General features: G+C 33.9%; 4 protein-coding genes across 6 annotated transcripts in view; 2 read left to right on the forward strand and 2 right to left on the reverse strand.

Moving 5' to 3' along the window:
* On the forward strand, positions 1 to 23,190 carry LOC121726678 (two pore potassium channel protein sup-9). Of its 3 annotated transcripts, XM_042114147.1 has the most exons (9): positions 1 to 198; positions 1,092 to 1,309; positions 2,062 to 2,236; positions 2,847 to 2,953; positions 3,217 to 3,335; positions 3,726 to 3,837; positions 4,144 to 4,293; positions 9,065 to 9,076; positions 23,181 to 23,190. In XM_042114147.1, exons 1-7 carry the CDS (start codon positions 72 to 74, stop codon positions 4,261 to 4,263), a joined length of 978 nt encoding a protein of 325 aa, XP_041970081.1. In that variant the 5' UTR covers positions 1 to 71; the 3' UTR covers positions 4,264 to 4,293; positions 9,065 to 9,076; positions 23,181 to 23,190. The 3 variants fall into 3 exon arrangements, with proteins under 3 accessions (XP_041970081.1, XP_041970080.1, XP_041970082.1); XM_042114148.1 differs by lacking the exons at positions 9,065 to 9,076; positions 23,181 to 23,190 and adding an exon at positions 941 to 1,004 and having other exon boundaries at positions 88 to 198; positions 4,144 to 4,453; XM_042114146.1 differs by lacking the exons at positions 9,065 to 9,076; positions 23,181 to 23,190 and having other exon boundaries at positions 4,144 to 4,453.
* On the forward strand, positions 8,936 to 11,343 carry LOC121726680. The gene is made up of 3 exons (XM_042114150.1): positions 8,936 to 9,056; positions 9,315 to 9,428; positions 10,560 to 11,343. The coding sequence occupies exons 1-3, from the start codon at positions 8,942 to 8,944 to the stop codon at positions 10,655 to 10,657; spliced, it is 327 nt and encodes a 108-aa protein (XP_041970084.1). The 5' UTR covers positions 8,936 to 8,941; the 3' UTR covers positions 10,658 to 11,343.
* Positions 10,831 to 16,604, reverse strand: LOC121726679 (ras-related protein Rab-1A). Its single transcript, XM_042114149.1, has 5 exons — positions 16,414 to 16,604; positions 15,698 to 15,962; positions 15,304 to 15,435; positions 11,984 to 12,199; positions 10,831 to 11,782 (listed from the first exon to the last, which is right to left on the reverse strand). The coding sequence occupies exons 1-4, from the start codon at positions 16,425 to 16,427 to the stop codon at positions 11,999 to 12,001; spliced, it is 612 nt and encodes a 203-aa protein (XP_041970083.1). The 5' UTR covers positions 16,428 to 16,604; the 3' UTR covers positions 10,831 to 11,782; positions 11,984 to 11,998.
* The window catches only part of LOC121726677, a 13,102-nt gene continuing 8,307 nt past the window's right edge, over positions 19,259 to 24,053 (reverse strand). Inside the window, exons 3-7 of the mRNA XM_042114144.1 lie at positions 23,815 to 24,006; positions 23,623 to 23,742; positions 23,260 to 23,517; positions 20,122 to 20,310; positions 19,259 to 19,507 (exon numbers count right to left, since the gene is read on the reverse strand). Of these exons, the coding sequence (XP_041970078.1) occupies positions 19,430 to 19,507; positions 20,122 to 20,310; positions 23,260 to 23,517; positions 23,623 to 23,742; positions 23,815 to 24,006 (837 nt within the window). The 3' untranslated portion in view covers positions 19,259 to 19,429. The remainder of the gene's footprint in view (positions 19,508 to 20,121; positions 20,311 to 23,259; positions 23,518 to 23,622; positions 23,743 to 23,814; positions 24,007 to 24,053) is intronic.

Raw genomic sequence — 24,053 nt, forward strand, 5'->3', positions numbered from 1 at the left:
TAGATATTATTTTTCATCTTTTCGTATGCAAAAATTCGTGTTTTAATAAAAAATTGAAGTTTATACTGAAAATGAAGCGTCAGAATGTTCGTACTTTGTCTCTAGTTGTTTGTACTTTTACATATTTGTTGGTGGGTGCTGCGGTTTTTGATGCACTTGAATCTGATACAGAGAGCAAGAGATGGGAAGTCTTATCAGGTAATAAACAATTTTTTTACTAACTATATACTTTAAATAAAGATCCCAAGTTAACAGCATAGTATATAGATGAGTAAGAATATATTACAATACACCTCTTTACTTCCCAGTTCTACCTTTCTTTGTTCTTTCTCTTACATTCTTTCATCGTGGGTCTGAACTCCAAGAAGATAGGTTGAGCATGTTTATCTAGCTCAGGGGCTCCCAATCTTTTTCAGCCTGCGGCTCACTCACACATTGCAATATTTTGTCACGGCGTCCTATTCTACCTAGCTATTAGAAAAAAGATACATAGATGCAGATAATTAACAAATATTTATTCATCTACCTGCTCTTGTGGTTTCGGATAGTAATGGAGGATCGAGTCACAGCGCCCCTCTTGCCTATCCTCAGTGCACCAGGGTGCCGCGGCGCACACTTAGGGAACCCCTGCTATAGCTCACTGGATTACATCAAACAGTTGTAATCTCAGTGAGCATTAGTGGTTGTCACTGTCAACCTTAACTTGTGTTGTAGTGGTGAGAACATAGTGGTGGGCTTGGGTGCTGTCTGTTACTCCCAAACTACTACCAAAACTCAGTGGTAGATTACAAACTTTACTTAATTATTTTATTTTACATTATTAATTATTTAATATTACAGTTGTTATTGTTCTTCTAATGTTATTTTTATACTAGTTTTATAACTTATTTCTTTATAATTATAAATAAACATTTTTATTTTTTTGTACTTTTATTTACAGATTTTTGTCATCTTTTTTCGTTGATTAGTTTTATTCCCGAATCCTGAATTAATTTTCATAAACTGTGAGTATTTGCATTTTTGAACTGTTAATACCTAATTAGCATAGTATAGTTTTAATAACAGTTTCAACTGTGCTTTTGCATTTACAGAGTTAAAGAATGGTTTGGTCCGCAAGTACAATATTTCAGCTGAGGATTATCTTATGATAGAGGTTGTGATAATAGAGAATAAGCCGCACAAAGCTGGACCACAGTGGAAATTTGCCGGAGCTTTCTATTTTGCTACTGTTGTGCTGGCAATGATTGGGTATGGACATTCCACACCTGTTACTGTCGGTGGGAAAGCATTTTGTATGGCCTATGCAATGGTAAATAGAAGTTTTATTTTTTATAAATCCGTTGCGCCAAAATTCGTTTATCTCGCGGGAACCGTACGTTTTTTCGGGATAAAAAGTACCCTATGTCCTTTCCTATGACTTAAAGTATCCCCACACCAAATTTCAACAAATTCGGTTTAGCTGTTTGGGCATGAAGAGGTAACAGACACACTTTCGCATTTATAATATTAGTATGGATACAATGTGTAAAAATTATAAAGTATGTATCTACAAAATTTTTTGTGTAATATAAATAAATAATTTTAGGATTAATACTTCGATCGCAGATTCCAGGAAATGCTTTTGTATTCTATTGTTGTCGCGATCACCGGTGCTCTTATGGGGCTTAAAGAATTAAGTACAGACAAATACCTTAAATGGGTGTGTGATTATTAAAATATTGTTATTGTTTTACAATGGTTATTCCATTGTAAAACAATAACAATATTTTAAATCTCAAGTTTGTTGTCTAGGTTAATAATAATAATAACATTTATTTAACATAATACATCACATTACACTACCATAAGACAATACACATTACAATACATAAAGAAAAATAAAAGAAAAATAATTACAAAAATAATAGCATAATAATATCATGAAGAACGGTAGTAAGAAGTAGTCATGTCTACTGCCAAAAAGGACACCACTCAGGCGTATCACTGTGACATACACCACAGTGCCTGGTATTATGTGGTTCCTAGTATTATAATGTGTTTATTAATTATTTAATGTTTTAGGTGGGCATTCCACTGGGCTTGGTTATGTTTCAAAGTATTGGTGAGCGTTTAAACAAGTTTGCATCAGTTGTGATCAGAAGAGCTAAGTGTTACTTGAGATGTGAAACCACTGAGGCCACAGAAATGAATTTGATGTTTGCTACTGGCATGCTGTCCTCGATCATTATAACTACAGGTAGAAAATACTGTAGATAAATAGTCTTTTTTTAGATTAAGTATAATGATTTTTTTAGTCTTAAGTATTATGTTTCTTTTATGATTTCTAAAATCTAATGTCATACATAGCTCATAATATTAGATTTTAATGAATAAGTAATGTATTCGCGTCGTTATCGCGGGCTGTAAGTCACACCCGAGAAGTATGGCATTACCCTACCGCCTACTTCCTTTTTTTCTATCTGAAAATACAAGCATTTGTGGAATAAATCGTTCGACACTCGTTATTTATCCGACGCATTCGACGCCCACGCGTTTGGGCCGTGCGAGCGCTATGACCATCATTTTCGTTTTTGCCGTAATTAGACCCCTGAAGAACCGCCATACTGGTACAAATGACCAAGAATTTTGTGTCACCATCTCCCGATCTAACAAACAGCTTTGTAGGTCCTATAGTCTCTGAGTAAAACCGCGGACAGACAGACATACGGACGGACAGACCGAAACTATAAGGGTTCCTTGTTGACTATGGAACCCTAAAAAGCACAGTAACTTTTGTTAGTGGGGTTGTAGTTTTAACTTTTGATTAACAAGTAAGATATTTTAAATATTAATTTTTAATATTCCAGGTGCAGCAGTATTTTCCAGGTATGAAGGATGGAGCTATTTTGACAGCTTCTACTACTGTTTCGTGACATTAACAACAATAGGGTTCGGAGATTATGTAGCATTACAGGCAAGTTCTAATACTATAACAATGTGAATTATTTTCATTGTAGTTAACATAATATAGACAAGCTTACTTTTAAAACTTCTACTACAATTAGCAGATCTGAAAGTGTTATAACAAATCTATTATATTATAATATAATATACGGTTTCAAAATTAGTCACTGCAATAATCAGCAAGCATTTGTTTAAAAGAATTCCTGTTCCTGGACAGTACAGTAATTATTGTCATACTTCTAGACTTAAAAATATTGTTTTATATGTTTTCAGAATGACCAAGCCTTAACCAGTAAGCCAGGCTATGTGGCCCTGAGTCTGGTATTCATTTTGTTTGGCCTGGCTGTTGTGGCTGCTAGCATTAACTTGCTGGTACTACGATTTATGACTATGTAAGTATATTCCTACTAAATGCCACTTATTAACCCGTCGATCGTGGAAAAACGAGACACAATAGAATTTCTATTGTGTCTCGGTCACCGGACCATATGGGGCTTGATAAATTCAGCTTATTAAAGTTTTTAAAAAAGTTTACAAAGTTTCATATCAGATTTAATTTTTGAGGGATCAAAATAAATTTATACTTACTATTATACAATATAGTACCATCAAAGAAATTAATTCATAGGCGATTGACGCCAATTGGTCGTTTTATATATTGAATGTTAGCTGTGATCTGTCGGATGGGTTTGACATAAAATTACGCGGGTCCACCATCTGCCTTATGAATCAACTTCTCTGTTAGTACATACATCTTGAAACTGCTTTTATTTTTATTTTAGGCAAGCAGAAGAAAATGCTCGTGAGGAGGACAAAGACAGTTCTGGCACTATATTACCACTCGATGGACACGTCATCACAACGCGACGACGCTCGCACGAAGACCAGGCCTCGGTAAATTTTTTTTAACCAACTGCTGTGTCGCAAAATAATAGCAATGAAATATATTGTTATAGATATAGTACATACAATAATGGGTGTTACAATCGGTATTATTAAACTTCCAAATATTTCGATTCGTGCTTTGCAAAAATTAACTTGTGTAAGAAGAAATCTTCCAGGTGTTTGTGACACCAAGCTTAATATAATATTCAGTATAAAGTTAAATATAATTTTTAACGAATGTAACCTCCTTTCCCCTAAAGATTCTAATCTAATTCTAATAATGATCTTATAGAAATATGATAATGTGTTGTGCAGGTGTGTTCGTGCAACTGCCTTGGCAATAAGCAGAGCGAGAGCGGCGCACTGCTGCCCTCCATGACGCTGCGCTACTGCAACTCCTACGACCCGGAGCTCGTCGAACGCGCTTCTATTTAATCTAGATCTTTCTACACATTTTATTTTATGGTCTTGCCCACATTACGTCCCTATTGTTACATTCTAGGATCTCGTCAACGTATCCTTTGGTCACCCCCTTGCGTTGTGACTTGTGGCAAAATGCAGAAGACCTCTTACATCAGTGGTACTCAACCTTTTTTCTATACAGGCCACAAACACGTTTTGGTCTTGGTGCCGCAGCCCACTTTTTTTATTCAAAATTAGCGACTTAAAAGTGAAAATGCGAATTTAAAAATGCATTAACTTCACGCGCGCCACTGATAAAGACTCGCGGGCCGCAGCTGTCTTAGATGATTAAAAAGAAATAGTTTAAGTATTTTTACAGATAAGTATTTTGGATAAGGAATAAGTATGAATCTCAATGTTCAACCTTACCTACGAATAATAAAAACTAAGGAAGAGTAACTCCGTCAAAAAAAGTGCACCAAAAGGCTACAAAATGTGACCCGAATACATGCATAGTTATGCATGTGTTCGGTACACATTTTTCGTGTACTTATGTATACTGGAGTGACATTCAACCAGGTTGACATGACAATTTTGTCAAACTCATTTTACAATTTGTTTACATAGGTTTGTTTACTTACTTTTTTACGTAGCTTTTTACAATATTTTTGTTGTTAAAATTCCTAAATGTCCTGAAATGGTGTAGAAGTCATACAAATACGACTTTTAATACAGGAATAACCACAAATAACCTTTTATCTGTAAGTAAATTGTTTAAAATTATGCTTAAATTTCTTGTATTTTTGTCGACCTAAAAAGGATGGTTTATTTAAGTTGCTATGCTATGGTATTTGCTAACTTTTAAATTAAGCTGGTCTCTTTGTGTTTGTCTTATTTAATTTACATGTTATTCTAAAAGTGCAATAATCAAAAAATAATATAATTACAAAATTTTTTCAAAGTAAATAGTACTTAAATACTTAATATAATTACAAAATTTTTTCAAAGTCGCCATGGACAGTGTTATGCAAGATGTAACAATTTAATCATAAACGAAATTTTAGGGTCTGGCTGACATTATACTAAATGCGTTATAAGATGATATGGGTATTCACATATTTCTTGCTACGGATTTTTTTACAACAAAACAAAAAAACATAATGTAATAAATTACGTTCAATCGACAAAAACATAATTATAATATGTACTTATTTCCTTTAATATTGTAAATGAATAAAAATAAAAACCTGCTAACAGTTATTAAAATATATTAATTGTGAGTTATAAACTTACAAAATTTACGTAAGTTTTTAATTTCAATTCTGTAATAATTTAGCACATAGATTTTTGCAATCTCAAAACGTCTTCTCTATAGCTTGTGCGTTTTATGATTATATGGGTGACGCATAATAATTGACAATAGTAGGGAAGTTACCTTAAAAAAATTAATCGATAATTTAAAAATATCGAATCACTTCGCAAAGGAATTGCAATCGAAATTATCGATTTCGTACTGACGTTTCAGAGTGGCGCCGGTGATTTAAAATGGCCGCCCTTTTTATCGATTTGATATCGATTCAACAGTGTCAATCTCTATTGGCATAAGTTCCGTTTCATGCATCTGACATTTTAAAAATATTTTTGTAACAATAATTGTTACTCCTGTTTTCACAGTTAATATTTATAATTTTATAATAATAAGTTAGCATTTAGCAACTTTTTATTTTTATTCATTTACAATAATAGGAAACATATTTTGTTTTTGTAGATGGAATATAATTTATTACATTTTAGTTTTTTTGTTTTCTTGTTAAAAAAACCCGTAGCAAGGAATATGAGAACTGTCACCCATATCATCTTAAAACGCACAAACTACAGGTGCTCGGACAGTTTTAGATTCGTCTGAGTCGTACAACATGGTGTGTTCATAATTATTACATGTATATTATTATAATCGATGTCTTAAGGATCAGAGAAAAATGTTTGATTTTGAAATAATAATTATGTGCTCGTTTCTTGGTGATAGTAGATGTGCTTGGTTCATACTGCATAATACTATCCGCTTTTGACAATTATTGTTTCATAACTATGACAATGACAATAACCGCGCAGGCTGTCGTCCGGCGCGCAATATTATGATACGTTACCTGCAATACGACCTTGGCAAAAATCTGAATTGTCATATTTTAGTGTTCGAAAAGGAGCCGAATTTAAAACGGTCGAAGTATGGGAGTTACGTTTCCTTCGTTAGTTTTTATTATTGGGTATATGGGTCGACAAAAATACAAGAAATTTAAGCATAATTCACTTACAGATGAAAGGTTATTCCTGTATTAAAAGTCGTATCTGTATGACTTCTACACCACTTCACAGGGCATTTAGGTATTTTAACAACAAAAATATTGAAAAAAGCTACGTAAAAAGTAAGTAAACAAACCTATGTAAACAAATTGTAAAATGAGTTTGACAAAATTGTCATGTCAACCTAGTTGAATGTCACTCGAGTATATATACCTACACGAAAAATGTGTACCGAACACATGCATAAATATGCATGTATTCGGGTCACATTTTTGGTGCACTTTTTTTGACGGAGTTACTCTTCCTTAGTTTTTATTATTCGTAGACTAGAATGTAATGTGGCTCCATGGTTAAGAGAGTGCGACAGCTCAAGCCGGGGGTCGCGGGTTTGAATCCCGCCGACGGAACAAAAATTTTTCGATGTTCCTGGGTCATGGATGTGTATTATATTAGATAATATAATAAAAATCTTAAATATATGTATAGTATAAAAGTATTAAATATATTTCCGTTGTCTTGGTACACAAGTCCTTCAGGTACTTAGCACGGGGCCAGACTGACGTGGTGAGAAACGTCCATACGTTTTAGTTTAGTGTGTCTCTTTGATCTCAGGGTATCTTACTCGCAGGCACATATTATGTTGTCTCACAGGCCCCAGCACAACTGGACATCTCTCTTAATGAATTCCACATAAAGTTTTACATACGATTTATATTAATATACGAGCTTTTGCCCGCAGCTTCGCTCGTTTTAGCAAGTATTATTAAGTACAAACTTTCAACCCCTATTTTGACCCCTTGGGGGTAGAATTGATTAAAATCCTTTCTTAGCGGATGCCTACGTCATAACGTCCAGTGGTTTTGGCTGTGCGTTGATAGATCACCATGTCAGTCTGTCACCTTTGGGTATTATTACAAAATAACATGACGAGGGTAATAAATAACAGCTAAGGAATGCAAAAAGATAGTCGTCAAATTATACCTATTACGAGAGACCATATTTATTACTCTATGCTATTACTTAACCATTTGCTGTTGAAAACGCTCAATAATAATAATTATTATACTGTTGTCTTCCTTATTCTCGAAGCTGTGTCAAGATAAAGTATTGTGATTTATCTTAGCATACTTAATTTAAATTATGATTTAACATGTTAAAATTTCCTTACCTAAGTAATTTTTGCAGTATTATTTTTACAAACCTGTGATATCATATTTTGATCTTATTTCGTAATTTATATTTTTTAAATTATTGTGCTGAAGTTACAAATAAGTGCCAAAAATGTATAATAAACCTGTTTCTTTGTCCACTTCTTGTTTTTATTTATAATGTATATAACATGCCAAACCATTAATTTTATATAAAAAATAACTACTCTTGAAACCAGTTTAGTATTCAAGTAGGTACTTCTATATTGATTTCACATGCAGCTCAAAGTTCAAGGTTTTGTTTTTAGGGTTCCGTACCCAAAGGGTAAAAATGGGACCCTATTACTAAGATTTTGTTGTCTGTCCATCTGTCTGTCTCCAGGCTGTAACTCAAGAACAGTAATAGGTAATAGCTAGAGAGTTAAAAATTTTGAATATCTGTTGCCGCTTTAACAAATACTAAAAATAAAATTAATATTTAAGGGGGTTCCCATACAATAAACGTGATTTTTTGGACCTTTTTTGCTCTATATCAATAATGGCAACAGGACTTGAATTTTTCTTAAAGTCCTTAGTTTAATAATAATATTAAAATAAAATATTAAGGGGGCTCCCATACAAAAACACAATTTTTGGGCTAATTAGTTTAATAATAATATTAAAATAAAATATTAAGGGGGCTCCCATACAAAAACACAATTTTTGGGCTAATTTTGCTCTATAATGGTACGGAACCCTTTGTGCGCGAGTCTGACTCGCATTTTGGTCACGAGATGGCTTTTCTTTAACCCCCGATGAAAATGTTATGATTGAATAATTGTAATTTGTATTAGTACCTTATTTTCCTGTTCTGAGATTAGTACAGTGTTTTATTTTTTGTTCCGAGAACATGACGATAGAGAATGTTACAATGTTTCATCATTTTCAGCTCATTGACTTGACATTTCGGGAGTTACTATTATTTTACTTTAAAAAAAATATATCAGTAAATGAGCAAACAGATAGCCTGATGGTGAGTGGTGACCGCTTGCTTAAAATATGGCAACAAACAAGAAAATTCTTTATGCATCTACTAAGTGTGAAGTGTTGATTCTTCTTTCCCATTAGTGCCTTATCTCATGGCAATGAACTTCAACTAATTAACGAAATGCCTTTAACATTATAGGTATGGGTATGTAGCTCTCATAACATACAGAACATTTTGAATGGGTGGAACAGCTGCCTATATAAGAGCCTCACATAAGACAGGCAGCTCAGTCAAAATGGCCCTAAAACACTGTTTATATTATACTTTAGTCGTATTAGTAACAGTGAGTTCGTCAGCGGCGTTATTTTTTCCATCTGATACTGCGATTGGTGTAAGGAAAGCCTCAAGATGTGAGTAGTACTTGTTACTGGTCTGTAAAACATATGAACACACAGGTTTTTTGTGGTCTATAAGTATAATCTTTAATTCACGCGGGCGCGGCTGCGGGCCGGGCCACTGTTAAAGTCCCGGCGGGCCGCAAGTTGAGTGTAGCTGGACCATATTATAATAGTGCACTTGGAACGGGAAAGCACAGAGACCAAAGCTTCAGAGATTTAGTTATCAACGCGTCACTATTACTTATTGTTACCGATCAACGTTTCTTCCAGGGAACATACCATGGCTCGGCATAGGAGTTTGGTGCAATGGCTGCCCCCCGAGGGGCTGTGAAGACGACGAGGCTATTATACACGGGTACTGCTGTGGATGTGCTTATAATTCAGGTAAAATATTTTGAATCTCTATTTCGTTCATTTTCAGTAATAGCTAATAAGTATTTGCTTTTGATGAAATTTCATAGTGACATAGAGAAATCATCGTATACAGTACTTAATTAATTTTAAGGCAACGAAAGTTTAGTCGTTAAGTTCATGACTGTCAAGTGGATGTAATAAAATATCTTTACTGTGCTGTGTGCAGTAAAACAGTAATTTGTTGGACCAATAAGTAGTTCACGTTTTATTGCAATAAAACTGTACTTACTAGTTACTTGTGTGTTTAAACATTCATGACAGTCGCAGTCTCCTTGTGAGTATAGTATTCATTGGTCGCAGTGGTGACAGTAGAATGTAGATAACCCAAACAACTAGTAATTGATAAGAGAAGCTTCTGTAAATAAACCAACTTGAACTACTAGAACACGAGCCCATACACAATAGGTATGCATGACTCGTTTAACATGATCGTTTTTCAATTAGTCTCAATGTTTATACTTTAGGTATACCTTCTTGAAGGGCCAGCAAATTCGTAGAAAAGATTGTGGTATAGACAAAAAGTGATTTTTAATACATGAAAATCAGGGGCGTAGCGTACCTTGGCGGGGCCCCGTATAAAAATTTGTTTGGGGGCCCTTAGGAAGGGTAAAGATTTCTCAAAAAAGAAAAAATATTTGCATAAAATTAAAATAAATATTTATTCATCATAATTATTATCTATCTGTCACATTTTTAAAAACAATTCAAATTAAATAATATATTAACACTCCAGTCTCCTTGCCTTTTTTCGGCAAACATTAATATCATTCATAGCTGATGATGACTTTAGTTTTCCTTAAGTTTCTGCCTCTATGGACATTAAACAATAGTGACAGGTCTGACAGGCCCATAGAAGTTCTTAAAATTTGAACGCACGCTTTACTCGGGAAAAAAGAAATTATTGCTTTTTTATTTTTCTCATTTCTGAAATTGAAAAAAAAAATATGAAGTTTTATTAATTTTTGCTTACGCACCTGGGGGGGGCCCGTAGGTCGGGGGCCCCGTATAATTGATACGGTTGATACGGCGGTAGCTACGCCCCTGATGAAAATGCCCACCAAGCATAAGCTTTAATTACAAAAATATTATGTTTATTTTCAGATAATCTCCCAGTTCTGTGTCCTGAATTTCTACAATGTCCACTAAATTTACATGGTCTGTGCCACGATTACGAGTACATGATGAGGTGTTGTTGCTGAGCTGTTTACTAAAATTAAAAGATTGAGAAATATTGACTGGTCCGCCAAATTTTATATCTGTTTTGTAGAAATAAAGTTTCAAAATACGAACTTTCTCAAAACCAAATTGTATGCATTTATTTTTAAGGAACATCTGAATTTACTGTTATTATAATATTAAAAATAAAACACCCTTTTATAGCATACTGTTTTAATTTCTAAGAAACCCTTAATACAGAATTACAGTGGGTTAGCAGTAAGTAAACTGAAAATTTCACATAATAACAAGTACAAAAATAATGATACTCGAGGAGTTAATCACGATCAAATTAATAAAATAAGTCCAATATTTTAAATAACAATCTCATAATAAACATTACTGGGAAAATTAAGTCCATATAATTTATATTTGTACAGGGACTGATATTTAAAACATTGTACTAAGTATATAAACTTCACTATCACATTATTGCAGTAATTTGATAATGTCTTTTAATTAATACTATGATCCCACTTGAAGTTAACCGATGGCTACGTACGTTTACAATACATATTATTATCTATGCTAAGGCCCATTTGCTTTATGAACAGTTTTGTGTTAAAGGTTAGTTAGAATAAACTCTAACACAAAACCCTAGTAAAGCACAACCTCAGTATGCATCACTATAAATAAATATTCTATATGGAATAACACCCAGTGCTTAGTACCTCAGTGAAAAATTTTTAAATTAAAAAAGCATGTGTCTACACTCCATAATGGACAACTTTGATAAAATCTTACTTCAGAAGTAACAAGGACTCTCAATTAAGGCTGCGCGGAGTTTTGTCTGGTGGAGTTTTGACTCACTCTGTAAATCATTGCCTTAGTTTGGAATACAGCACGAAATTAACCTACAATAATCATTATATATAAACATGTATAAACATACATCCATACATCTCACCTTTTTTCGTTTAACTAATAACATATGGACGATAGCAACTTAAGAAATGTTAGCTTAAGATGAAGAGTGTCTAGCACTCTGCTTATTTATAAAATTTATTTAAAAAAAGATGCGAACAATTTTTTGTGGAAATTGCATTTAAACTGTTTGATGTTAGCAGTCTGTCGAGCGACCACTTCAGTTCCTTCGTCTTACCGACAATCTGAAAAAAAGTTTGTCAAATGAAACTAAGATTTATTTCTAAGCAGAAGAGTGATTCATTGATAAGTGCTAACTGACATTTGCTAAGATGAAATTGAATCAGGGCCTATCCCATTACATAGGAGTATTTTAGTCAGAAATGGGATAATAAACAGCTGATATAACAAGATATTATTAGGCCATAATAAGTATGTTAGCTTACCATGAGCAGCTGTGTTCAGCAGCAGGAGGACTTGCCGGTGTCGATAGGGCGGCCCTGGTCGATCTTGACAGCGGCTCCCTGCGGTGCGGCGCCGGCTGACGGCGGGCCCACGCGCGTTTTAATCTCTGCCGCCATAGTCATGAAGGCTTGCTCTACGTTCGTTGAGTTTTTCGCCGACGTCTCCAAGAACGGTATACCCAGTTGTTCTGCATATTGCTAGAAATTTAAATAACATTTAAATTTCATTTTATATCAATAACAGTAAAATAAAATGTGAATGTAAAGCAATGATGACTATTGAGAAAGTGAAAACATTATTTGATTTAATAACAATAAAGTAATCTCACATATTTAATAGTACATGATTATTTTAAGCTGATTTCAAACAATGCATGTAACACGGCCACTTCCTGAGTTGTTAAGAAAAAAAAAACTTGAACATTTAATACCAATCAATAGAATCATGTGTGAGTTAAACAAGATTGTATAATTAAATCTTTACATTGAATTGTGTTATAAAAGTGGTTGTATGTTAACCTCAAAATTATATGAAAATCAAACTAGTAAATTGGTGAAGAGGAAATAATAATCGGCCAAGTGCGAGTCGAACTCGCGCACGAAGGGTTCCGTACGATTATAGAGCGAAAAAAGGAAAAAATTGTGTTTTTTGTATGGGATTAGTTATTGATTTTATTTTTAATTATTAAAATATAAATACAATTGTGTATTTTGTGAATATTTCAAGAGCCTATCTATTGTCATCAAAAAATGGCAAAAAAATCAAGTTTTTTGTATGGAATATTTAATTTATTTTGTTTTTAGTATTTGTTTTTATAGCGGCAACAGATATACATAATCTGTGAAAATTTCAACTCTCTAGCTATTACCGTTCTTGAGTTACAGCCTGGAGACAGACAGACAGACAGACATTGAAGTCTTAGTAATAGGGTCCAGTTTTTACCCTTTGGGGAATTTTTTCCTCTATAACGGTACAGAACCCTTTCGCGCGCGAGTCCGACTCGCACTTGGCCAGTTACTTCCTGATAATGTAATTAAATGTTTGAAAATTAATATTTCTACTTATATCAAAATAAAATGCATAATATTTTACATTTTTAAATATTTCTTCTAATTTTTATAGAAAGATTACATGGCTCTCCTGTATTTACTTCGATGATCAATGGATTTCAAACCAGTTTTGAATAATACTGCACTAGTCCAAAGCCTTAATTAAATATGGTGATGACTACAAAGTTTATGGGTATTTTCAAAAAAACGTGTACCCTAGCAAAAATATGTCTATATTTTTTAAGGTCATATTTGAATGTCATATACAAGGAAAAATAAACTAATGGAATAAGTTAAAAAGAACGCCGAAAACGTTATATTATTCTGATATTATTGAAACAAAATCGAATTTTCGACGAAACAGATTCCGTTGTGCGACTAAATGAAAAAATATAATTTAATACAAAAAAATACAGCAATAAATGGATTTCTTCGTTTATTTAATCTAGTGAAATGCATATTTAATTGTTTATTAAAAAAAATATAGATAATTTCAAGGATCAACAAGAGTAGCAATTATTTTTCATCCATAGTGTGACTGACTATGTGACCTACCCACTAGGTTATTTTTCATTTTTTTACATGAGTTAGTAATATTTAACACATTTAAAGAAGTTTTTATAACACAAAAACCTTTTATTTAAACATTTTTATTGTTGCACTACTTATAAAAGTAAAAAATTCTTTGATTTCATAGATTTAACTTCATTAATTAGAGGGACGAACATTTCATAATCATAAAGATGTGTTCACATGTCTACGAATTCCTAAGTTATTATTAGACATTGGATTATATGCACGAACAAAGTGCCGAAATATGCATGCAAAAATGCACTAGAAGTGGTCGAAGTATGTACAAAATATGCACAATCAAAAGTCACTTAATATTAAAATGTATTATTTTTTTGAAGACTTTTCCAGTAGTGACATTAATAAAAGCGCCAATTTTTATAATTTCATAAAATCCAGGATTTTTAATTTCTTGAAATAAAGACTGTTTTAGTTTTTATTTATTTATTATAAGCCAATAACAATTGTCTACCAACATTTTCCGATTGCCATCTTAATGCCCATGGAAGTTAAACTACCGAAATATGCAAAATTGCCAAAATATGCACTATCCAAAAGTGACATTATATGCATTTGCATATGCAAGTATGCAAATGCATATAATCCGATGTCTAGTTATTATAAATCTAAAAATATCAATGACACAAAATGATTTTCAACTTTACTGATAGAAAAGTAGTGGAAATAAAATCAAAATTATTTAAAAAATAAAACTTTTAGGTAATTAAATTTTAAATATTTGTTATTGTTAAGTAAAGGCGACGCCTTGATAATTTGGCTGTAGCGATATCGATTTTTCAACGACTAAAGCTAAGAAAGTTAAAGTTCATTGTCAGAATTTATCATGTCTTTGTCTTTGATTTAGCCATAGCATAACACGATTGGTCAACTTTTATTACACAGAATAATCAAATAGACCTGTGTAAAAAAAGGATTCCTATTTTTCCAACAGAGGAGAGTGATTTAAGCTTCCAAAAATGTACATGGGTTGGTTCAAGCATACACTTTAATTTGCCCATAGCTTATATGAAATGTATTTATGGTTTTTAAATTACGCGACAAAACTATTTTGTCGCTTACGCCCTTTCCATTTTTTGCTGTTAAATTGCTTGTTTTCTGTGAGAGGCCGGGCCGGCCTTTCATAGAAAACTAGCAATCTAAAACATATCCAAAACTGTTTTTTACTTTAACGCGGCGTCACCTTAACACATAAGTAATAAAAAATATATTTGTATGTTAATCTTGCCAGTTTAAATATCTCCCAATTTTTCATGATTATAATTTTAATTAATTTGTAATTATGTTACATTTTTCAATAACAAGACATTCAATTGATACATTAAGTATTTAGGAATCTAACATATGTTTTTTAAGTAACTTACTTTAAGAATAAAAATTGTTATTAAAGATTTTGTTACAACTTCTGGGAAGGGGAAAGGTGAATTTAATAGTTTTCGGTACTTAAAAACCCTTATAAATATCATACTAAATAAAATTTTATACAAACGTGAATGTATTTTAATAAAAGAAAACTTGTTTTTGCTCCTACATTAAAATTACAAAATGTTAGTATGTAATTTTTTACAAATAATCTGTAGCGAAGTCAAGGGACAAGGTAAAAACCAGGGGTACACATTTTTTTGAAAATGCCCTTATAAGCCTTGTGGGCTACTAAGACATACCTTTGCAGTTGTGTAATCAACAACTTTTTTCGTAGTTAAATCACACTTATTTCCAACAAGCAGCTTGTTCACATTGTCACATGCATAACGATCGATTTCTTCCAGCCACTGCTTAACATTGCTAAATGAATCCTGAAAGAAGTGAAGCCTGACATCAATATTTGAATACAGTCAACTGCTACACTACAGTTTAAATTGTAGTGTAAAAAATTATTTTATATTGAGAATTACAACACTGGCCAATGTAAGCTGTAAACAATAATTTCGAAAATATTACAAGTAATATTGATAAACATTAAGATTTTAATATTAAAGTTTAAATTGCAAGATAGTGCTGGGTTTGCTTTGTGTCTTTTCATAGTTGAAGATTAGTAAGTATAAAAAAATAATTTACCTGGTCTGTACAATCATACACAATAATAATTCCATGGGCACCTCGGTAGTATGAAGAGGTAATTGTTCTAAACCTCTCCTGTCCTGCTGTGTCCCAAATTTGTAACTTTATTGTCTTCCCATCTAACTCTAAAGTTCTTATTTTGAAGTCAACACCGATGGTGCTGATGTAGCTCTCTGTGTAGGTATCGTCCGCAAATCTGAGCAGGAGACATGACTTCCCCACACCGGAGTCTCCAATCAGCAGTAGTTTGAACAGATAGTCGCTGGAAACATTTATGTTATATACTTAATGCGTATTCGGCTTTAATACGTCACGTAGAATCACAATCATGATAAACATTCATAAAATGTATGAGCTCTAAAGGAGGCGTATCTTTGTTTGTTACAACAAAGGGAGTCATGCTGTAAAGAATTGTTAGTTTATTATTACAAGCTTCGACGATGTCGAACGCGGAAATTGAAGTCGAATTTACTTCGAACAGACGGACCAATATGATTTTACAATTACGTATGACACTGCCCTCGTAGGTACATTCTATGTTCAAATATGAGTCACCAGTTTATAAATTGTTATTTTATATCTAATGTTTTGGTCTAGCCTAGTGGTTGCAACGTATTATATATTACTATTTGTATTACACATAATTATTTTACGACAATTCAATAAAAAAATTTAGCAAACGTTTCACACACAGAAGACGAAAGTATACTCACTATTCTGGATTCATTTTACACTATAATCGAATTTGAGATGTAATGGTGACAAAAGATTGTAGAATCCGAAACTTGTGAACTTCTTTGTTTAAAATATAGTTCAGTGTAAAATATAAAATCCTAGTTTTATACGTAGAACAATGGCCGCCAACACCGAAACACCCACACTGACGTAAGTCAGAATTTCAGAAACTCATTTCATTTTTCATTTTTGCGACATCGACAGGAGTGCCACTTCACCACCTAGATGCACAGATTAAAATTCCTGAGATTAATAATACCTAATTATTCTTGTCTATTGTCTAATTAGGTATTCATATTTTAATTACGAGGCTGCAAAATAATAATGAAATTTATCTTTATTTAATCTTATATTACGAATAGATAGAAACTTGTAAAAATAATACTTATGCAAGGTGAACATGACTAGTGATTGGACAGTATTAGTCATTGGACAGGGCACAAAAACACTTTATTATTTATTAAGGTTGCCTTAAAAACTACCTATTTTTCTTTGAAATCAGGCAGTTTTTAAAGTAACCTTGATAAATTGTGTTGTCATCGCCTCATCGGACAAAGCACAAAGCTTTGTCCAATGACTGCTATTGTCCAATCACTAGTCATTTACCCTATGTACAAAATGAAGCCAAATAAAATAAAAATAATCGGTCAAGTGCAAGTCGGACTCGTGCACGAAGGGTTCCGTACCGTTATAGAGAAAAAATAGTCCAAAAATTGTATTTTTTGTATGGGAGCCACCTTAATTATTTATTTAAATATAATTATTTATTATTAAAGTACACATATATTTAAGGCCTTTGTGAAACTTTCAAGTGCCTACCTCTTATCATTATTGATTACGAGCAAAAATGGCCAACAAAATCACGTTTGTTGTATGGGAGAGCCCCCCTTAAATATTAATATTATTTTGTTTTTAGTATTTGTTTTTATAGCGGCAATGGGCGTTTTCACACTGCGAGGATAATGACACGACGCGATAGACATACCACAGAAATCAGAATTCAGAATAGATACCTTAGGGCCACCGCACATATACAATTTCAAGTTGGCCGACTATCTTACAAATTAAATTGCGTAGTGTCACAATTTAATTGGACAACTTCATCGTGTACGCTGCCAGCCGCAGACTTTTAGATTTAGTTGGAACGGTGTTGCTAGCCTAGCGACGTGCGTGTTAAAATGCGTAAAATGCACGCTTTTATTGTGGCACTAATAAAACGAAGGCGAAAAGAAAGGAGAATATTTTGGGTGCATTCAATACTACGTGACAGATTAGAATTAGGAAAATTATTGCATTTTAAACTTCGAGATAAATTTTAATGAAAAAATCCAGATAAAAAGATGATAATAATCCATATCCATTATCCATACTTCCATACTAATATTTTTTTATTATGTAATTCGGGGTCGTCTATGGGTTCTGTGTGTAAAAATATGTGTACGTACACACTTACTCAAGCATAATTGAACATAAATTCTAAGAGATTAAATTGTCAACGTGCCGATACGTGCCGACAGGATGTCAAAAAAAGAGTTCTGCTGCCATTTATCACACGTCTCTTTTTACCACGCAGTGTTATTGATAGTGACATCTCGCTTGCTCTTGCACAACTTGAAATTGTATATGTGCAGTGGCCAACATCGCCCATTAGATATACACAATCTGTGAAAACAGAAGTCTAGCTATAGCGGTTCTTGAGATACAGCCTGGCGACAGACAGACAGATAGACAGACAGACGGATGGACAGACAACGAAGTCTTAATATAATAGGGTCCCGTTTTTACCATTTGGGTACGGAACCCTAAAAATTAGCTGGCAGCACTACCATTTTGTTCGAAAATCTAAAAGGGCCCATTCACGGCAGTCCACCGTGCAGTTCGCAGCTTATGCAGGATAGTGAATGGGCCACTTAAGCAAAGAAACAAAATAGTAACGCGCTCGGCGCTCCCTAGACGGTGGTAATCACAGACTACTAACGGCCGTTCCCAATATTTGATCTATCTCTGCTTTTGCCCTACTAGAGATAGGAATAGCTCACATTAGACATTAGGGGGATATTAGATTATCATATATATTGGATCCGAGATCATTGAGTCAATGATATTGGATAATAAACAAACCGGGTACCTACCCCTTAAATCAAACCCTGTACAGTGTGCACACAATATTTCAATTTTTTTAATAAAACTTTATATTTTATGCCAAATTTTTAAGCTTATTTAGCCCCCCAATCACACAACTTTACCCAGAAACTATTTATCATTGATAGGTTTAAGGCATAGACTTTACATATACCGTCGGTTTAAGGTTACGTCACTGCATAGATAAAGTACTGATTTATTAAATAACGTAAAAAAGAAATAACAATCGAAATATATCGAAAATATGTATAATAATACCACCTCTTATAGAAAGACTTTTGGTCAAGCGTTAGCGCGATGTAGGAGACGCACGGCGCCACCTATTATGAATTTTTAGAACTAACTTAATTTGAAGAAATTTACGCATTTTCACCCCCTTACAACGCTTTTTTCCAGTAAAAAAGTAGCCGATGTCCTTTCTCAGGCTTTAGACTATCTGTATACAAAATTTCATTACAGTCAGTTCGGTAGTTTTGGCGTGAAAGCGAGACAGACAGACAGACAGACAGAGATACTTTCGCATTTATATTGCAATCCCTAATTCCCTACACACGACGCAACAAATTATTAAACATATTACTAATTAATATTATTATGCTTCTTACCTTTTACATTCTGTCGGATCGAAGTTTTATGTCGTGGCACTCGTGGCAATAGGGATGAAAAATAATAAAACAAGTATCAAAATTATGCATTCATTAAACCTGTTCAAACTTACTTTTTAACACTACTTAAATAAAAACTTTTAAGATATAATATATTCTGTATATTTCATACTAAAATAAAAGGGTAACATCTAAAATTAGTAAAGGTGAGAATTACAGCTACTTATAATATTATAACAAAAAAAACTTAAAGTATCATCTCTTGTAATATACAAAGTGGGATTTTCCATATGTACAAACTTCTGTCTTTGTAGCCTGCAATAATCTGTAACAAGGAAACCTTTTGAATAAACTCTTCACATAGGAAAAATACTTTTGCTCTATTAATGAGTGAGCACACTGAGACGGGCCGTGCCGGGGCTCAGCGTGCCGTGGCTCATCGCAAAATCCGCCAATACAATTTGTATGGAAGCGGAAATCCGCTGCGCCCAGACACAGTGTGCGTTACGCGCATCCGCTTCCATACAAATTGTATGGAGGCGGATTTTTGCGATGAGCCCCGGCACGGCCCGTCTCAGTGTGCTCACTCCTTTAGACTAGGTTTATGATATTGTAATCTAAGCAACAAAGCTATGTAATTTAAACAATAAAACTATTCTCGATTGTGTAGAAAGCGAGCGGGCCTGGCTGGAGGTCTATGCTCATAGACCACATGCTCATGCATTAAATATCCTTTGATCATAGGCTGTCACGCTCACACGCGCGACAGCATGTATACGCGCGAAAGAGACAGGTTGTAGCATCGCGAAGTACCTAGGATTAGTACCTAGAAGTTACACCGTTGACATTTTTTATTCGTGTTTGGTTGCGTGTACGGCACGATACGACTCACGATCGTAGTTAAATCGATATCGGATCATATTATCAACAAAATAATACCTTGGTTCCAACTACGGCCAAAGACAGCAGCATGAGGCTCGGTCCGACGATCTGCGCGCGCGGCTCGTTCTCACCCTCCCGGTATATGTAGACGCAGCCGTCGTAGCAGCCAGCGAACACTAGCCCGCCCGTCGCTCGCAGGCACACCGCGCCCTTGCCGCCAGAGTGCGTGCCGGCGTGCGACCCGCTCTGAGAACACAAATAAAATGTTTACTAATATAAATATACTATCTGTCCCGGAAAAAGTTTCTTTGCCATATAAATTATTTCACCCATATTATTTTATTGAAGTGACAAAATAAGTATGTCATCATAGCAACATCCATCGCTGATCGCTATCCCGTCGCACAAACAATCTCGAGAGTCTCGAGTTGCAATAATTTACTATTATTTATTCAACAAATGCACTTATCAATATAAAAAGTACCCAGTAGCCGATTCTCAAACCCACTGAATATGCATATAAAATTTGGTTAAAATCAGTAAAGCCGTTTCGGAGGAGTACGCGGCCTAACATTGTGACACGAGAATTTTATATATAGTAAAGTTTGTAAGTTTACGCTGCAGGAGGTAACTTGGTTTAGATTTCTGACTAAGGAAATAATATCTTTAGACTTTAACCAAGTCGTTACATTTTTGATAAATCAATATCAAAAATAGATATTGATTTTTATAACTCATGTAAATGTTGAAAGATATTCATTTTGCTCCTATAGTTTCGGATTTTGTCCAAAATGACGCCTTAAAACCCTGACCACAGACGACGGAATACATATTAGTACAAGTACCTGAAGGGTGGGTTGCACCAGAGGCGTGGTTAAAGTTAAAGTTACGGTCAAAGTTATGGTTATAGTTAAGGCTAAATTTAACCTTAACTTTGACCACAGAATTTGACAGATGACAGCTGGTCCCACAAGGCTATAAATGAACGTGGGCGGGGCGCTGCTGGTAAAGAAGAACTGTCAAAAATGGCGTTAGTTCCATTTTTCCACGTTCATTTAAAGCCTTGTCGAGCTCAAGGTTATGGTTAAATATGGCGTCCATTTTTGACTTTAACCAAAGATTTGACATTTTGCATTGTAGTTATAGTTAAAGTTACAGTTATAGTTAAAGTAAGTTGGCGCAACCCACCCTAAGTGTTAAGATCCATATTAATAAACGGGATATTATTAAATGCACATCAGAATAATTTTTCAGCACACTACCTTAACTCCGCTAATTAACTGAATGCATACCAGAAAAACTAATGCTGATCAAAAAAACAATTGATTAACTGGACATGTCCTTCAAAAAAAAACTTAAACATCATACAAAACGAGACGACCTTTATAACCGAATTCACACCAAAAATATGGTTCATACATCGGATATATTATTTGTAAAACTAAAATTTTAATTGTTTATCAAAAATACTAAGTTGCACTCTAAATTGGACAATCTTACAACGGAATTTCTAAAAACGATATTGAAAGGTGCACCACAATAAAATCAATTTCTATTATCAAAACAAGTCTACAAATTGACAAATCGTGCAATTTTTGTTTCTCTGTTTTACTGAAAAACATGTTGGGGCCTCCTCATCTAACGCCGCACTCACTCCTTTGCGCTCGCTCTTTACTCTTTAGCGACCACAGATATATCTTGATCTATTTCTGTATTAGCGACAAAGATTTTTGGTAATTATAATGAGATATGGTGAAAGATTTTATCATCCCAAAACTATATAATTCAAGGTTTCTTGATAAAAATTAAGAAAAATTATCAAAATTCACTACTGTATTGTAATTGTATGATTTAATAAATTTATTAATGATTCTTAAATAATTAATAGCAATGTTGGCCCAATACGACTTGATTGGGTTAGGTTAGATGTCTAAGGCGGGAGCGTAGCGCAGCGTAACTCCCGCCTTAGCCATCGTGGTTATTTTTTGTGAACCACCCAGAAGTAGGCTTCGCGGGGCTCCGTCGACTCATAATTGAAGCCAGTTGTTTTTTTTTTCTTTAGTAACTTGTCAACCCCTAGAGTGCAATTCCTAAGCCGGAGGCTTAATTATTTTGCAATATATCGGTTAGGAACCCTTTGTGCGCGAATCCGACTCGCTCTTTGCCGATTGTTTATTATTATTGTTTATAAACTGAGTTACCATTCACTGTGCCAAAGTTTAGTCCATGTTAAGTTAGCACTTGATGATTTTTATGTGTTCTTAATTATATGAACATAACAGATTAAATTTGGTTTTATTTAGAATAAATGATGTTCCTAAAAGTAATTTAGGTGATGGTTTTCCTTTAAAAAGTTGTAGTATGTTTATTGAACTAAGGAATTGTTAGATATACTATTTTAATAATAGTTATTCGTTCAGCAAAACAGTTTCGCAAATAACTTTAAATAGTATGCTGAATTCGCATTATTTAGGGTGCATAATTAGTATGCAAGTCAGTATATTTGGTGAAACTTTCAAATATTTTGATCGAGAAAAGGGAATTTACAGATATTGATTTAAATATATGCCTTAATAAACTACATACTCTTAAACTCAATAGTAATCATACACTCTCAGCGTCTTACATATATAATGTGCCCTAACACCGTCAGATAATTTAAACGATTAGATTTACATAAATTATATCAAGAACGTGTAGCACTTAAGTCAAGGTTTGACTACTTGAACCAACTTCTAAGTCTTCAGCAATAGTTTGACAGCACAAAAAAACTAGGCCTTTACATCCGTTGTGGATGATTTATACAGTATTTTTCAGAGCGAAGTAACCACTCCTCAAATATTGTAGTGCCTGGGACAATATTTTTAAATGTCCGTATGGTTGCCCAAGCGCATACGGCATTCTCGCATCATAGTCGGCCTAGTCCAGAGGAAAGAACTAGTCAATACGTCTGGGACCAACTATGTGCGGGTTTCCTCACGATGTTTTGACAGCACTTTTTGACAGCACAAAGAGTACTAGGTTTCATAATTATGAATAATGAAAATTATGTTTGCACTCAGTTAATGCGCCATACGCCATTAGTACTTTACTGAACATTCTAGTAATTAAAACAGTATTCTAAGAGTGACTTTAGTGGTAACAGTGGTTTATAAATACAGCCTTTAATGTTTATAAAGTTAAAGCAAAACTTACGGTGTAGTCAAAAACATGTATTTGATGACTACTTGTTCCACAATAAACTTTGCCATCTTCATAGAGAAGTGAGTAGACTGTCATTTTGGGTCCAACCAGAGTTCGTAGCAATAGGCCTGTTTGGGCATCCTTTATTGTCACATTTTCGGACCTGGCAGCCACAAGCAAAACTTTACGGGGACCTTCCTTCATTGCTTTCAGAGCCAAAATAGACTGGTCCGAAAACTTCACAGAACTTACTGGGATCAGCAAGTTATTCTGAAATTAATAAATATATTTTTAACAGTAAATTATTACTACAATGTTAACAAAAATCTTTTATAACACGCAAAAATGGCATAATGAAGCATAGTAATGGTTTACCTTATGTTCAAACTGCAAAACAAATCCTGTTCTGGTACCAACAAACAATGTGTCCCACGCTCGGTCCATTGTCTGTATAGGACTAAGCACATTTGTCTCTGCACCTACCGGACGTCCCGTCTAAAAAGGGAAATTATAAATTTAAATAGATATCTCGATTTAGCTAACAGACAAATATAAAAGTAATTTTACCTCCAAGTCATACAGTCTTAGTCTAGAGTCTAGGGAACCTGTGTAGACAGTAGTACCATACTTTTCTTTCACTATGGTAAGGCATGTTACTGCAAAGTTTGATCCATATAATGTAGAAAGCAGTTGACCATCAGAATTAAAGTAGTAAACATGTCCATCTAAGGATGCAGCTAAGAAATTGTTTTCAACACACTGAAAGAAATTTTTTTAATTCAAAACAAGTTTGTGATGAAACAGCT

This window comes from Aricia agestis, chromosome 4 (genome assembly GCF_905147365.1).
Source record: "Aricia agestis chromosome 4, ilAriAges1.1, whole genome shotgun sequence".
In the NCBI taxonomy this organism is placed as follows: Eukaryota; Metazoa; Arthropoda; class Insecta; order Lepidoptera; family Lycaenidae; genus Aricia; species Aricia agestis.